This window comes from Centruroides sculpturatus, unplaced genomic scaffold (genome assembly GCF_000671375.1).
Source record: "Centruroides sculpturatus isolate CEXI.00-Female unplaced genomic scaffold, Cexi_2.0 scaffold736, whole genome shotgun sequence".
Taxonomy (NCBI): domain Eukaryota; kingdom Metazoa; phylum Arthropoda; class Arachnida; order Scorpiones; family Buthidae; genus Centruroides; species Centruroides sculpturatus.
Genome location: NW_019385055.1, coordinates 87,703 through 105,959, shown reverse-complemented (window position 1 = coordinate 105,959; position 18,257 = coordinate 87,703). Strand labels below are relative to the sequence as shown.

Below are 18,257 nucleotides of genomic sequence, written 5' to 3'. Positions count from 1 at the left end.
GAAAATAATTGCATATTTTCCTTATTTTTTAAAAGTAATAAATGTACAGTACAAATATTACTATTTTATTGAGCAATATAATTCTAACATTAACTATTGATACTACAAGGTGTTACAGAGATACTCGATACTGCATATATATAAATATATTTACAGTGATGTATATCTTAGAATATATTAAAAACTTTACTGTAACTAATAGGTAGAGGTTATAAATAGTAATTGTTCTCGTAATTAAAAATCAAAGAGATAAAACAAAACTTTATTTAAGTAAAATTTTCCTAAATTGTCATTAACATTTCCCCCCTTTTTGCAATAAGTTGATTAAATGCAATATAATTGGAATATTCACGAAACGTGGCGATCTGCCAAGAGGGATGCCTCCTGGAAAGACTTCTATGAAAATTCGCCTCTATTTAAGTGTTACAAACCTGAATAAACCTGAAAAACTCCACGTGTCCAGCCTGTTGGCGAGGTGCCAAGAAGCTGGACACGTGGAGTTTTCCAGTTTTCTTTTCCAACGTTCAACAACTAGTGTACAGTGGTTTTATCCAGTATATTGTACTAGCTATTAATACGGCATATATTAACGAAATATTGATATTAAAATATATATATATAATTAATAAATAATTATATACTTTATTACGTATATATATATATATACGTAATAAAGTATATAATTATTTATTAATTATATATATATATTTTAATATCAATATTTCGTTAATATATGCCGTATTAATAGCTAGTACAATATACTGGATAAAACCACTGTACACTAGTTGTTGAACGTTGGAAAAGAAAACTGGAAAACTCCACGTGTCCAGCTTCTTGGCACCTCGCCAACAGGCTGGACACGTGGAGTTTTTCAGGTTTATTCAGGTTTGTAACACTTAAATAGAGGCGAATTTTCATAGAAGTCTTTCCAGGAGGCATCCCTCTTGGCAGATCGCCACGTTTCGTGAATATTCCAATTATATTGCATTTAATCAACTTATTGCAAAAAGGGGGGAAATGTTAATGACAATTTAGGAAAATTTTACTTAAATAAAGTTTTGTTTTATCTCTTTGATTTTTAATTACGAGAACAATTACTATTTATAACCTCTACCTATTAGTTACAGTAAAGTTTTTAATATATTCTAAGATATACATCACTGTAAATATATTTATATATATGCAGTATCGAGTATCTCTGTAACACCTTGTAGTATCAATAGTTAATGTTAGAATTATATTGCTCAATAAAATAGTAATATTTGTACTGTACATTTATTACTTTTAAAAAATAAGGAAAATATGCAATTATTTTCTCGTCAATATTGCTAACATTTCTTTAATATGCCTTCGTTCGACATCAAAAAATCTACTTCTATGTCTTTCAGTATTATTAACGTTTAATAAATGAATATTCTCGTAAAAGATTCATAATTCGTTTCATTCTGTTCGTTTATTTGTAAAATTCAAATATATATTATAGAAAATTTCATCAAGAAGAATGCTAGAAATTAAGTAGATTTTTCTTTATTATGGTGAATAGTAATAACTGTAATTGCTGGGGAAAACCATTATTTGTAGGCCTATGCATGTATGTATATATATACTGTACATACGGTAACGATAGTACAGATGTACTGTATATATAAACATATGCATACATATATATATATATACATATGAACACATATACAGTATATACAAAGTAAAAATGTTCCAATATACATGGTATCTGTATTTTAATTTATAACTACGATTATAGAATATAACATCTACAGAAAATCGTCTTACTGATCAGAATTTCTTCACTGCAGTTCTATATTATATTGAAAATTCCAATAAAGTATAATTCGATAAACTCGCTGTTTTTGGGTCAACATAGATAACCTGTTTAGTAATTAAGCTTCATTATGTGACTAGAATTATTAAATTTAGTACAGATTAGGATATGTGACCTTGATTCTAACCAACTAGTTTTGCACGTGTATTTACTGCGATCAGATATAAAGTTTATGGCTTGAAACTCATTCATCTGGATTTTGCTTGACACCGAGTATTTTTGTACGATAATATTGAAGAAATAAACAGTTTTAGTAAGGTAAAGGATTTTTCAAATAAAAAACGATATGAAAATTCTTAATTACTATTTTATTAAATTAAATTATGTTAAACAGAAAAGTACATAAAATAATATTAGCATTTGACAGCAATTACATAACCGTATTTATATGACTTTCATAAACGTATATACAATATATGAATAATGAGCAATTTTTATAAGTTCAGAAGGAATCACAGTCAATTTGAGCTTTCTCTTAACGTATCACAATATATTTAGCATTTAAGCATTGGAGAGAAAGCTGAATGATGCTCAAATGATACACAAATAATACAATGTGAATGAGTATTTTTCAAGTAAAGAAAATTCAAACACTTTCATCACTGCAGTCTCTGTCGTGGAATTCGAACACTTCATTACTAAGTTCGTTGGAAGAGTGTTCGAATCCAGATTCCTCACTTTCATCTTCATCTTCTTCGTGGAAACCAGACATGGGTGTCATATCCTCATCCGGTTCTTTCTTCGATTTTATACTAGATTTAAATGTAGATGTAATGCTACTTTTTCTAAAACTATTTCTGAGGCTAGTTTTATGGAAAGATCTTTTAATTTTAGTATGAGGGAATAGATCCTCGTAAAATAACAGTAATGTCGGTACGACGAAATATGCATGAAATACTGTTATCAAAATTACAAGAAACGAAACTTTAAAGAAAATTGGAAAAATTGGTATTGGAACAAATGACAAAACAAATAGTCCTATTAATGTTGATATGGATGATTGAAAAATTGGCATGCCTGCGTAATATAGTGTTTTTTTAACTTTTCTTTTTCCTTCTATCTTATGATATACATACGGTATTTGTAAACAGAATAAAATAGGTACTATGCTACAACCAATCTGGCTAAATACTGATACGGCATTAAATTTAATGTTCCATAGAGAAGCATAAGCTACAACACCTAATTGTATCGAAACGAAACTTAAGAAAACACAGAATGTGCAAGCTAAATTAGGAACGAATACGAAGAAAGTAGCAATCATAGCAAGTAATGTGGTGCCAAAAAATTGGAAGAAAGTACTCTTGATTCCGAGGAAAATATCGTATATAACGAACCACATACTATGAACTATTACAGGAAAATCAGAATTATCTGCCAAATCCCTGAAGTTCTGCATCATTTGCATTTCGTTGTAATTATCGTGAGTATGAACAACTTGTATAGAAAATCGACTATAGAGGATATCGGAAGCATTGGAATTGAAGTGTATATCATAACTTAATCCAACCGCAGTTTCTAATTTCAGAAAATAATTCTTGATGGCATCTAAAAATTCAAACTTTTTTCGTAGGTTATGAGCGTAAAGTACAAACATCCCTGTAACATTGTTGACGAATATGTAGAAATACTTTAACCACGATTCTGTCAGCGCTTGTTCTCCAGCATAAGTGGCATTTTCGAACCTATAATTAATTATTTAATTAATTTAATATTGTATAAGTTTATTATTACATTTGAGATGTTATAAATTGTATTTACCTTTGAACCAGTTCGTTAAATTTTGCTTGCACTTCCGGTTCAGAATATTCCAGCTGAGTATTTACGATTACTTGAAGTCTTTGAGAATAGTCAGTAAAATATTTGTAGAATAGTTTTACAAATCTGGAACTGTAAGTATTGGATGGAAAGAGATTGCTGTAATCCAAACCACATTTGATTCGAGTGATTAACCATCCTGCGATAATAAGATAAGCAGCAAACGCTGTTGCAACAACTATCTTTGTCATTCTATATTTTAATAAACGGCCCAATTTCTCTTGGAAGAACACCATACACTCATTTTTTGGCTCTTTTTGATTATCTTCGTAATCTGAAGCTGCATTGCCACCAGTACAGAACCATCGGAATAAAGGATTTCGCTTTTCTACAAGAAATGTAAAATACAGGAATTAAATTTCATGAATTTTTAATCTGATAATTTACATTTACTAAATTATGAATAATGCCAAAGCAAATAGATAAGCAATTAAGATAATATTTGTAAAAAAAATCTTTGTATTTACCTAGAAAAATTAGATAATGAGGTTAATCCAACACCAATTCTTGTAAGCAGAAACTAAATCCACCACCAATGAGGATTAGTCATGAGAATTGTTAAATTATTACCTACCGGAAAGGCAGAGAGGTTTTATGGGTAAACACGTAATGGGATGAAGCTTGGTTTCTTCACGATATCCACTGAGAGCCATGCATCCACCAAAAAATGTCATCCCATAAATATACGTAAATATTATGGCAGTAACAGCATAGAAAGAAAACACTTGGATGACATAATACGGCAGAGCACATGATAGCACGAAGATGATTCCTAAAGTCAGGCACGAAACAGAAATCATGGGAACAGCTTGAGAGTAGGTATCACCCATCCTTTTTTCAACGCTATGATTACTTCCGGTGCTTCTCCACTCGGTTAAAAATATAAAAGAATTGTGCATTCCTAGAACTGAAATAGAAATAAAATCATTTAGTTTACAATAATTGCACTTAATTTTATAATTCATTAAATAATTAGTAAAGCTATAATAATAATACAATATAAAGCCACTTCAGTTTCTCAAGTATGAAACTATATAAAATAATGCAATCATAATCATAAGATTTTTTTAAAATAATTCACAAAAAATTATTCTAATTTATAATAATTAAAATGTTAAATTATTTAAATTATTTGTGAAAAAATGTAATTAAAATCCATTCATTTTCTATTAAAAAAAGTTAATTTTAATCTCTAAATTATTAATTCTTAAAAAAAATTAAAGCACGTTTCTTATCAGATTAACTCTTAAATGAGATAATTATTGTAAGAAACTTCCTCCTTACATACCATAAAAATGAAGTTAGTTTCCTTAATAGTTTAGGCCCATAAAGAAAAAGAATAGAAAATTCCAAGGTTAAATCAATGCACAAAAACTTAGTTATTTATCAATTTAGTCTTGTATACATTAGTATTAATGTAAACCATTTAAATAAAGCATAAAAACTATTATAGACACGGACAAATGGGATCGTATAGATATTTTGACCTTGTATCTCTCCTATAATAATAATTTGGCTGATATAAAAGGAGATATCAGATCATACGTATTAAATATAAATTAGCCAAAGAGGAAATAACCTTCGATATAAAATGAGTATTAAAAGAGATTGATTTTTGTATTATATAAAATGAAAATTTATTACTGTTATTTATGAGACTAACGTGTATGTCGGTTCGAGTCTCGCATTAAATTATCAATTATATCAATGTGAAGGTTTAACATCGATTTAGGTGAGGGTCAAGAACAAAGAATTAATTTATATTTTGTTAAAAGTTCACGAAAACCCGGTCTAATTCGAATGTAAAAAGTTTTTACAATTTGAAAAATTCAATTAGAAAGTTTATATTTATAAACTAGGGACAGTAGCGTGTTATATCTTCACGGGGCCCAGGCAAATTTGAATTAGGGGGCTCCTATCTAGTGTTGACGTTGACTTAAGATATTTTTCTTCAGGGGAATTTTTTTGGAAACTGTTTTATTATGTAAGATTGGTTTGGGCCCACCCGTTGATGAGGGACCCCAATCAATTATCTTTTTTGCCATGGGATAATGTAGGAAAATTACATATAAACAATACACAAAAGTACGAATCGATCCAATTACATTGAATTACATAAAAATACCCGCATACAGACATCGATGTTTTATTGTCTGGTTCAAAATTAAAAATTAACGGGTTTTTGTTTGGACATAATTTAAATAATCCTTAATTATACATAAAATTAAACTAATTGAATAAGAAATCTCTTTACTTAAAATTTGGACAATAATTATTAAAATGCCAACGAATGCCACTTAGTTTTCAATGAATTATGCTCAAAATTGCATTGAAAAAGAACAAAGTTTAAAATAGTTTGCGTGTAAAATAATCACTCTATTTACCACGAATCTACAGCATTATATTGTAATATATTCTACTTGATACTTAATGTATGAAAAATTAAAGAAATATCCTAAATTTTAAAGTGGTATTATGTTTTCGAATTGACTTAAAATACCACAGTATAACATAAAAAAATTCTAATCTAGTATTGATTAGAACTACTTTAATAAACTAGATTCCTAATTTTGTAAAAAAGAAAACGTGACTTACCGAAAATTATGAGGGCAATTGCAGTATTTACATCAGTAAAATCCACATTCAAATAAGCGAACATTCCAAAAGTACTACCAACCGCCATACTTGAAGTCAAGAAACCAGAAATGCCCAGCCAAGGTTTGCTTCTTACCCAGTCGAACATCATGCAAGTAATTACAGATATGATAATCATGAGAGGAACTGCGACGCAAGCGTAAGGTAATCCATGTTCTGTGATTCTATGAATTTCATTTTCTATGGACAGTATGGAGAATGCGGTCACTTCTACTTCTCCATATCTAAGTGCATTAACTATTTTTAAAAATTCGCTTTCCCATTCTTCTGCAAGTTTGCGTTTAGTAGCTGTACCATCGTCCAAGAAGTACATCAAACGAACTGCTTTTGCATAAGAAACGAAGCCATCTTCGTCCAACTGGACACCACCTACGCTTATGGGCACAGCTATATAATGATAAGTTAGGGAATCCAATTGTAGTGGATATGGTATTCGTTCGAAATTAAAGTTCTTATTTTTGATCATGTAAATAATCCCATTTTGGTAGCATNCAGTATTTACTTTTAATATTACCGATATGTCATCGAAAAGAAAACGTGTTGTATTATTATTAAAAGACAAATTAAAGTATTTGTTTCGATTATCCGGATTTTTCCTTATCCGGACTACCTTCATCCCCAATTAGTCCGGATAATCGAGGTTCTACTGTACATAAAATTACAGTACTTGCAAAATCACCGCGGGCGAAGTCACGGGTAACAGCAAGTTAAGATATATTTTTATTATCAGAACATCTTTAGTATTGGAAAGTATAATTTTAACACTCGGTTATAAAAACATTTCTGTGAAGAACTTTGCAATTTTTTTTTATTATATTAGTTATAATCATTTATGTAGCAAGATTATTTTTTCATTTTTGGAAGGCCTCGTGGGTATTAAGAAAGCTTTTTAATCATACTTATTGTGGATTCGGCTAGGTTCACAATAGGAGGTGGGATAGAAGAATGTTTATCATATAGGAGACAGACCATTCCGAACAATTTCTGGAAATTTTAGACCGCGCGGATTCAATTCCTGATTCTCCAGAGAGATAGGAGGCGCTTTAATCGAGACGATTAAAGCGCCTCCTACATGCGATCATCCTGTCCTCTAATTAAGAGAAATTATATCTTTTAAATTAATCTACGAAAAATAAATTTATAAAAAATTTCAACTTAACTGTGTGAGATAGCAGAAATTCTTATATTTGAAATACTCTTTAATAATAACTTTCGCGAATTACGCAACAATTGTTGTTCTTAGCTACCTGAGAAAGTCTCCCGTTACATTTTCTCGAAAGCAACATGACGCTTTCTCGTGAACTATTAACCTCTGCACGGCCGAAATCGTCCGTGAATATCATCAGAGACGGCCGACAGGAGTTAGTCGCGGCCTTAGTCCTCGGAGAGGAAAGAAGTCGTCCTCCCTTCAATTATCATCTATTAAGGAATCCGAATTAATCGCCATAGGATAAACTTGTCTGTGTGTGTGTGTGTGTGTGTTAGTGCATCGCCTGGATAACGAATCAGAAACCTTAAAAACCCATAGGAAGCTGTTATAATCCGATTCAACAAGACCCGAACGGGACCTATTACCAAAGGTATTTATCATCCCGCGAAGTGTATGTGAACTCTCTCTCTCCGCGACAATCCTTTTCCAATAGATTTGTAAATAAACCCTTGTTAATTGTTAAGTGTATCTGAGTCACTTCCAATGTTGTCTCTCGAATCGACATTACGAATCCGTCTGACCACGTACGGAACCGCTCGCGCGACGGCGTGACGTAATCGCCGTCTCGGTTTCCATGTTTCGAGAAACACGGTGGTGTCAATCCTGACAGGGTACCAAAGAGGTGCCGACCCGAAAGGTCACAACTGTAATTAACCTACTTTGTATAATTGCTTATTCAAAATATTTTATGTAATCTTGTGGTTTTTATTGCTACAGGAAAAAAATTCTTTAAGTACCTTTGATATTGTGGAATTACCGTAATACTTAAGATAAAATCACGTTGTTTTATATGACACACCGCATGCTTACACAAAACTATTTGTGTTATTATTGTCAATCACGCAATTTTTCGTGACTAACAATTGTAATTGAGTTGTAAATTTTTATATAAAACTTTCCGGATAGATTATTCTAAAAATAAATTTTATTGTTTGCAAGTCAATTCCAATATACAGAATACGATTGCAATTACACGAATACAGATTGAAATATTAAGACGCAAACGACTTCATAGTTATATGTACAGTACTGTATATTGATTTTAAACATGAATTTCTCTTGAGATAAATAATGTTTATATATGACCACCGGATGACCGAGGCACGCACCAGAGGTTTTAGGTTTCTTGACCATTGTGCTTACTTACATTCTTTCGAGTGAATAAGAGAGCAATAATACGAGGAATACACGAGAGATTTTTTGTCCGCGCGATCAGAAAGTCGCAAAACATAAAAACAATTTATGTAAGTAGATTATTAAATAATTGCAGCAATTAAAAAAGATGCAACTGAACCTATTTTAAATCTGGGAACGGACATAAAATTTCCTGTCGCGGAACAAAAAACTGTATATGCGTTCCTATACTAACGGTCATTTTTATGCGGCGGTTTAAAAAGAAACAGCAACGAGTTACGTAACTTTCCCGCGAAAAACACGAGCAAATACAGTGGAACTTCGCTTATCAAACATAATTCATTCCAGAATCTTATTCGTAATGTGAAATACTCGTTAAGCAAAACAGTTTTTCCCATATAAATTAATGTAAAATACGATAATTTATTCCATGCCGAAAAATACTCAAATATTTTACGTATAACGTTTATTCAAAGACAATTATACAATATACATTCTTAAGGAGCGTGAATTATCTTCATCTTTTCTTCTAACACGAAATAAACCAACCTGAAATGCGAATTCGATTTACAGAAAAAAATATACAGATAATGTCTGATAGACACGCCAAAAGATTTGCCAAATTCTTGGGCTATGTAAAGGCTATAATTAAATATTAGAAATTAATTAATTTGACTAGAGGTAGATAGTTATGCTGCCATCTNACTGTATTTGATTTATTACTAAAAATTGATGATGATATTATTGAAATAGTTTAAAAATGAATATAAAATATTTTATAATTGCTTGTAGGCCTATATGATAATATATCGATACAATATATATATTTAGCTCTGGTTACATAAATATACGGTAATTTATAATCTCGATACACATTTTATCCTCGATACCCAGAGCGGTGGGCTAACTTTGCTGCCTTGTCCATTGGACAAGGCAGCAAAGTTAGCCCACCGCTCTGGGAATCCGGTAAAGTAATTTTTCGTGGGTGGTTCTTCTCTCAATATCCAACCTTTCCTTTGTGGATGTGTCCGAATCCATACTAGATATGATTAAAAATATCGTATTAGGCCCACAGGGAAAAATAACGATTGAATTGCATTGATGGTATTAGACAACACATGGAAAGATGTTTTCAAGGAGATCTTTTATGGAAAATTTCTATTTAGGTTTCACACACGTGCAGAAAACCCGGAAAACTCCACTTTTATTTTTATTTTTATTTATAAATATTTTTAGAATATTGATTTATTTATTTATTTTTACAAAAATTAGTAATGTCTGTAGACACACATGATTAAATGTCCTCTAAATAACCATTAGGCCCGAAGATAAAAACATAAATAACACGAAATAAACAAAATATAAGAACAATAAAATACATTCAAAAGCAATTGATAAAAATAGTACAAAATAATTGTTTTAAAAACCAAGCGCGTAAAAATACTCAGAATAATTTAAAAGTAAGTTTCACATCAAACATGATGCCAGCGTCCTTGCTCGTAGAATAGACGTAATCAATTTTTGTACATTAATAAAGAAGGAAATGAAAATGTTTTATTTTAGATTAATTTTAGATTAAAATTTTTCATTAAAGAGAGTATTGAGATTGGCTTGTAAGTGAGGATAATAAGTGGGAATCCAAGTTAATGAGTTTTACATCATTTTTAGTATAAATTATCCTTGTATTTTAATGAATACATAAAGAGAATTTCAAATTATTCAAGAATTTACAATGATTCTTATAAAAATGACCTTCTTAAATATATTTAATATTATCGAATTTTATTAATTAATCAAAACAAAGTGGAGAATTAATGCTCGAGGTCATCAAAAGAAAACGAGACCTCGGTTTGGCATTCTGTCGTCTTTTTTAACCTACTACATATGTAAACAAATTGATTAATCCCTTTGAAGTCGCTAGCGAACATGTTGGAATTCCCCGATTTGTACGCAACTTATCAATAATGTATATCCTGCGTTAAATAATTTAAGGCCGAAAATACAAGTAAAACTCTGTTCACAGTTTGAGAGTCTGACCTTAAATTATATAATTTATAAATATTACTAATTAATTACAACGTGACTCTGAATTCTTGATACGCGATAATTCGATACCCGATCATTTATTTTTCTCTCTTTCCGATTTACGAGGTGACTTATTCGATACAACGAGCATCGACCGATATTAAGGAAAACGAAAAATCGAGAGTTCGGCAGCGACTCCGCGCCAAGTGAAAAAGTCATTGGCTGAATGAATCAGAATTTCCAATTTTTGGGGGTTTATTTTTCGCTCCAAATGCCTGCAATAAGTCTGAATATCTTGTTCAAAAGATACTTTCAAGTGATACCTTCGAGATTTTTACCTGTATTAATAGCGAGGTTGCGGCCGAAGTTTTCATCTCCAAAACGTGAACGTCGAACGTCGAGCACCGCTATCTTGTAAGCGGCGCTCGACGTTCGACGTTCACGTTTTAGAGTTGAAAACTTCGGCCGCAACTTCGCTAATGTTTTTTACATTCGCTTCAAGCTTATCTTTACCAAAAAACTCCAAAGAAAAAATTTAACTGTTATCCAAATTGTCATAAGTTTTTACTTGGCACAATTTTTTATATCTCAGATGTTTTTGTTTGGATTCTAATCACGAGTATAATTTCTATTTTAATAGAAATTCTTGTGTGCTTCGATTAGATTGCTCTTAAGCACGTTTATACGTCTCAATTTTCAGCCGTAAAGGCAATCGCAACCGCAACAGTTACACGTTTCACGCTCAGATAATTGGTCACACAATAGCCGCAACGTAGTTACAAATTGACCAATAAAATTCTAGTAATAGTCAATGGACAGTATAAGTTACGATGGACGTTGTGTAATTATAAAATGAATCAGAAAATGTGACTGTTTATCTCTATCGACAAAGAGGAAAGCTCTGATTTTACTGAAAAATTTTCATAGGCATTCGTCATTACTTATTATGAACCAATTCTATTAATCTTAAGTCCAAATTGATGTTCCAATTTGTCGCCATTTTAAATAGTCAGAATCACGTAAACATGAAGACATTTGTTCCTCGACTGCGCATTTTCAATTGGAGCGAGAAGAATTAACTTTTTGTTTTTAGTCGTGGTTGTGTTACGTAGTATTAGGGAAGATTTGCTAGTTAACCACCGTGGTGTAATTGCCTGCCTTGTTAAAAATTGAAAATTGCGATCACCACTTTAGTAGTAACGCCATTCGCTCTAATTAGAGGCGGATCTACATAGGGACTAACAGGGCTTAAGCCCTGGGCCCCTATGTCAAGGGCCCACAAAAAGTGTCAAGGGCCCACAAAAATTGAATTATTGTCATAAATTTTTAATACTTTTTCATTAACAATGAGCACTTATCGTATAGTAAAAAAAATAGTTAATAGGTTAGGTTAGGTAAAAATGGGGCCCCGTTAGACTTCAATAAGCCCTAGGCCCCGAAAAACCTAGATCCGCCCCTGGCTGTAATGCTGTTATGTAGCACTCATAAATACAATCAATGGTTTTGATAGTTCGGGAAATTTACGAATAATTATGGTATATCTTTTAACTTTTACCCACTCGCATCCTGTTGCAAATTAATAAATCCATGGAAGTAGGAAGATAAGGTTAAAATTGAAGCCACTTTTGTTCAAAGTATTCTGGGATTACACGGTCCAAAACAAGTCGATTTTACATTAAAGTGTATTGAAATTGTCTCATCAATATACAGAAAATAAACATTTGAACTTCTATTTTAGAGATATGTTATAGTTAGTAACAAGTTGCCAATCGTTCGCTTTTTAGACAGACAGTGCTGTCTGTAACATCATTTTGCATATATATCTTATTTTGTAATTTTTGTTAATTTGTTAGTACTGTGGCATACGCATTCATAAAAACAATGCAACGGGAAGGCCCAACATATTTAAACACATCGTTATGAAAAATTTTTAAAGATCCGATTCTAACCCGAATCCAAATCCCACACACAACATAGTTTCGTTGATCATGTAGTATATAAACGATACTTATATGATACGATTAGCCATATAAATAAAAACAAACATTACCTTATTCTTGTAAAATTTGAAGGAAACCCTTTAGCAGTATGAATAAACCTTATACTTGTGACCGTGAAGCAAATGCTTTTAACGCTCAAATGAGATAATCGGGATCGCGATCGGCTGCAATTCAAACTTTATTCCTAAACAGTTTCATTAACCTCCGGAAGTGGTCAGTTTTGAAGTAGCAAAGTTCGGTCTAGTCCTTTAACTTCTTTTCAGATCCAGCTTCCTAACCAATTACATAAACTTTTTGCTTCAATTAGTATCAAACTCTCTTAATCAGTATCAGTTGCGAAACGTTTGGAAAGTTTGCTTTGCGGGAGATGTATCGAATTTCATAATGGTACAACTGGTCATGAGAATGGTGGGCGGTGGTTATGTCCGACCAGCTAACATATCCCTGATCAGAGTAGTATTTGTTTAGGAAGGATACTAGCATCTTATGAATGCATTTGTTTCATAGTATGCATTCATTTCATATGAATGCATTTGTTTCATATATTTCTTTAGGAAAGGAGAACCATGACGGGACAATGAAGCCTCTGAACATCCCTGTAGACTGATTGACAGCCAAACCAGAAGCTTAGGCGAAAACTTGAAGTGTCGTTTGAATTTGACTTTAGGATCCGATCCACATAGAGCCCTTCTTTGGTAAATAGTAATTGTTACTAATGCAATTATTTTCATCAAAAGTGAAATACGACTCGTTTCTTAACGTATCGAGATTATTTGACGCCTTCGAGATTCCATAACGTAACTTCCACAGAATAGTTTTTGAGTAGCAAGTTACTTCGTCGTTTATTTTGGAGCAGACTTTCGCCTCTTTAGAGTCACTTGACGATTCGTCAGAATCCGGAGAACATGTCTGTCTGAAATTTTAAACTTTCTTCTCAATTTTCTATGAATTTTCCAGCTTTTCCCAAGGCTTCTTTCTCCAGTTTGTTTTCTTCTTTTCAGTCATTTTTCTTCTCTTTCGACATTTTCTATTATTTCTATGGGTTTCTTTTCAAATGTTGTTGTTCACTGTACGCCAAAAAATCCACATACAGAGAAATGTTTAACTGAATAATTTTTCCCATTTTCGTGATTTTCAGTATAAAATCTGTCCGTTCTCCGATTGAATTCATTTAATCCTTCAGTTTTAAAAATGAAGCTTTATTTATTTCTGTAAACTTTTTCGATAAATAGATTCAACAACATTCTAAAAAAAGGTACGCTGTCTCTTATGTGTATGCAATTATTTGAAACTAGCAGGTGAGCCCGGCGTTGCTCGGGCAAAAAGTAACGATAGCAAAGATTAAGATTATTAGATTATAGCCGATCTTACCCGTTTTCACCGGGTGCAAGAATTAGGTTTACCCTCATCCGAGACTAATTAGAGAATTTTTAGATGGGTCTAAAAATATGTTCGATTTCCTGCAAAAACGCAAAAAAACCGCATCTGAAATAGTTCAATAGAAGCCGAGATCTTCAGGGTAATTTCACCCTCTCCCTCTCCACTGTGGGAAAAATTTTCAAAATTCCTTTCTAAGTGTACATTCTTGTGACGTACTGTACCCTAACTGTGTAGCAAATTTCAACTTTCAACTCCTAATCGTTTGGGCTCTGCGCTTATTATTATTATTATTAGCCCATCTCGATTATATTATAAAGTTACCGAAAAGCGCTATTGAAATTTGTGCAGATTTTTTAGGCTACACACCTATATAATTGCTTTATATTTGAATGAATTCTATGTAAAAATTATATATATTTTTAAAGTTTTATATTAAGAACTAAATTCCAATATTTTTATTATGTGTTATATAATCATAACTATGATATTGCAAATTTTAAACTATTATAATTCAGTGTTCTAAAATCTTCTTCAAAATTAGGCAAGAGAACAGATCCAAAATGGAATCCATCAGCATGATGAGGTTGGAAAATATTGTGTCGATTCGTATCTATGAAAGATCATACGATTTTAAGAAATCGAATTTCAACTTATTTCTTTATTGTGTTGTTTCACGCTATAAAATATATAGCAGGGTTTCATGAATCGATTATCTCGTTTAAAAAGTTGTGGCATGCTCCATGGAGTGCAATATAATATAAGTTGCTTTCCATTCACAGCATTCTTAAATAGTAAAGTCAAGTGGGGTAAGTGCAATCTCAATTCTGGAAATTGAAAGTTTCAGCCAGTGAGACAGAGTAAAGATTATTTGAATTCAAAAAACCAATTGCTGGAGTAACTTACTTAGTTCTATAGCAACAGGACATAAATAAAACAGGTCTCAAGTGAATGTTATTTGTTGGGCCATACCATATTTTTAAAAGATAGTGTGGTGAACGGATAGGCCGCGTTTCTTTATGTAGCGAGAGTGTGGGTAAGTGCACCGTTCACTGTAATAGTGAACGGTGCACTTACCCTCACTATCCCCAATAGTGATTTGTCCTTTTAGTGCTCTCAGAGAGAAAGAAGGCCGCAAGCCTAAAAAAAATTCCCAATAGTGAGGATAAGTGCACCGTTTACTATAATAGAAAGGAGAATCCGAATAAAATCAAAGCCAAGACAATTGTGCTTAAGCTGTGTCAATAAAATTTTGTTTGTATACAGACTTCAGTATACAGTCGACCCCCTATAATGCGGTAGATACGTTCCACTTTTTAAGAATTTCACGTTGTAGGAATCCTTAAATACATGAGCCAATCACAGCCCGACACGTGTGAAGTTTACGGACTACGGCTGTTTGAAAGGTTTCCTTCCATAAAATTAATCGATTCTAGAACTAATTCAACTTAACATTTCCAAAATACGTATAATTTTTTGGGAATAATCCGTATAAACTATGCTATAAACAAAAAATTGTAGGATTACTTACCGAGTGTGTACCGTTCGACGTCGCCATTGGCTTAAGCTTGTTTTCGTCGCGCAGCAGCGCATCGAACGGCGGGCGCGTTTTCTGATAAGTTATTTTTCTGCGAAAAATTCGCTGAACTTTGGAGACATCATTAATAGAAATAATTTTTATGGCCGTTGAATAAGAAATGTTTTTTTTTCACAAGAAATATATAAAATTACAGTACTCTATTAGACTTACAGTACCTAATTTATATACTGTACAGACGATAGTAAACTCAACTTACCCGCCTAAACTCTCCATAGTGTGTAAGTAGTTTGGCTGCTCGTCCACTATTGCTCCAGATTCGACTAATCCTGTCGCGACACGAGTCGGCGATGACGTTTTACCGCATTTTACAAGTCTCTTTTAGCGTCTTTATACGAATATGGTCGCAATTTTTTCGCTGCGATACACGAATCCGCATTATATGAACCCGCGTTATAGGGGGTCGACTGTACTCCACTACGTATACGAGTATAGCAAAAGAAGTAATGATGGCAGACTTCAAAGCAAAAATAACATTAGCATTATTTATTGAAATTTACATCTCTCGTTACAATAAAAACGTAAAGTGATTTACAAAACACGAAAAATTGCTTGAGTAACTTTATCTTGAAAAGACAGTCTAGCACTACTTTTAAATCATCAGATTATACTAAGGCTTAAAGTTACGACAAAAAGTAATTAAACCATTTTTGTCACGCTTTGCCAAGTAACTTGAGAACGTCTTGAAAAGGAATGTCTACGTAATCTTTCACATCTGGTCACCGGAAACACAAGTGTTCCCCTAGATTTCTTCTTGACAAGGTACATAAACTTTACTCTGTGTTTATCAAAGTTAATAATGACAACTCGTCCAACATAACTTTGGACACTTGACTTCATTGAAAACTTCACAACTTCACAATGACGGAATAATCAACTGCTAGTGTAGTACTTTATTCTGTCACACACAGGTTTATCTCGAGGAGTCTATATTCAGAACACAAACGGGGAGCATTTAACCCACTTGCATGATGATGTTAGCCCAGCAATCAAAAGCTATTAGAGTAAATGCACCTGGCCTGTTGTAATAAAGCATGTGGACGAAATATTTCACAACTTACTGAATATTTGCACCTATCACTCTATAATATATGCTTAAATATTATATCTTAAAATTACAAATAAAGGATTTTAAATATTAAAATTACTGTACCTATACCCTAACAAAAGAAAAGCTAAATTTATCCAATCTTTTCAAACTGCCGCTGCAACCATAGAAGCAGCCATGTTGAAATCAGCCTGAATGCTCTCAATATCTGTACTTATGAACTACAAATTAATGTATTTATATCAGCTTAATTTTGAATGTCTGATGAGAATGATATGAAAGATAAAGTTACCCCATGAATGCACTTACTCTACCTGACCATACATCTATGAAGTGTTTGCACTGTCATCTTAACTGTTTCATAAAACGTTTTAGACAACTTTAACTATTAACAAATATTGCATAAATATTCTGAACTACAGTTTAAATCACTTCATGTAAAGGTAAATAATAGTTCACAATAGTTTCACAATTCATATACATTTCTGAACGTCTCCGAAGAGATGTTGACAAACAAGAAACAGTAATTTATGAAACTGTTTAGAATATTAATAGAAAATACAATACATGTAAGTTATTATTAAAATAAATATAAAATAAATTTATGTACAGTATATTTATTTTAGCTATCACGGATAATACTCTGTATATCATTTTAATAATATAATAATTAATAATATAAACTACTAAAAACAGAATAATATTAATGTGCTAAATAGTTAGAAATAATTCAAAGACAAAACTGGATAATATCCAAGTAAATTTTCGCATGAACTTAATTACATTCATTATTATTACACAACAGTATAAATGACTGATAGTAACAAAGCAGAAAAACTTATAAAACTTTTCTGTTTTTCTTCTTTTTTTTCTGTTTAAAAATTATTGTACGTGAAATTTTCCACCTTTCTATGCTTTTCAAAGATTCATATTAATGCTAATTACAACTTTCTCATTACTGTATATTAATATACTGTATATTAGATACATCATTAGAGATTTTTCAAAAAATTTTACGAATATTATTTGCAAAATTACTCCAGTTAACAACATTATTATAACGATAATAATTAATTTACAATAGAAATTTTTGATCGTTTCTGTATTCTGTATCAATATATATTCTTGAAAGACTTGTATGACTCCAAGGCATTTAATGGATTTATGGTAGGCCATATGATAAATATTATATAACACAGTGGTAGAATTATTTCTAGTATTGAATACAAATTCATTTCAATTTATTTAATAAAAGTATTTTGATTTTATGACCATATAATTTCATATAACAATATTCTATTTAATCTAAATACAGTAGAACCTCCATTATCCGGACCTCCATTATCCGGATTTTCGATTATCCGGATTGTTCAAAATAAACAAAAATTTTACAAATTTGCTGATTTGCACTTGGCAAATTACGACACTGTTTATGTACGTGATGAAATGCATAACTTTTTTTGTTTCAACAACGTCTCACCCAGCACAGTGGTCGTAAACTCTTATAAATATATTTTACGTAGTAATAAAAATACAACTTGACATACGTATTT

The 18,257-nt window shown here is 31.8% G+C and overlaps 1 protein-coding gene across 1 annotated transcript; it reads right to left on the bottom strand.

Annotated features, from left to right (window-relative positions):
- Positions 1-2,206: 2,206 nt before the first annotated feature.
- LOC111634024 (patched domain-containing protein 3-like) lies at positions 2,207-6,791 on the bottom strand. The gene is made up of 4 exons (XM_023378702.1): positions 6,254-6,791; positions 4,233-4,565; positions 3,602-3,986; positions 2,207-3,525 (listed from the first exon to the last, which is right to left on the bottom strand). Exons 1-4 carry the CDS (start codon positions 6,777-6,779, stop codon positions 2,427-2,429), a joined length of 2,343 nt encoding a protein of 780 aa, XP_023234470.1. The 5' UTR covers positions 6,780-6,791; the 3' UTR covers positions 2,207-2,426.
- Between the last annotated feature and the right edge of the window lie 11,466 nt (positions 6,792-18,257).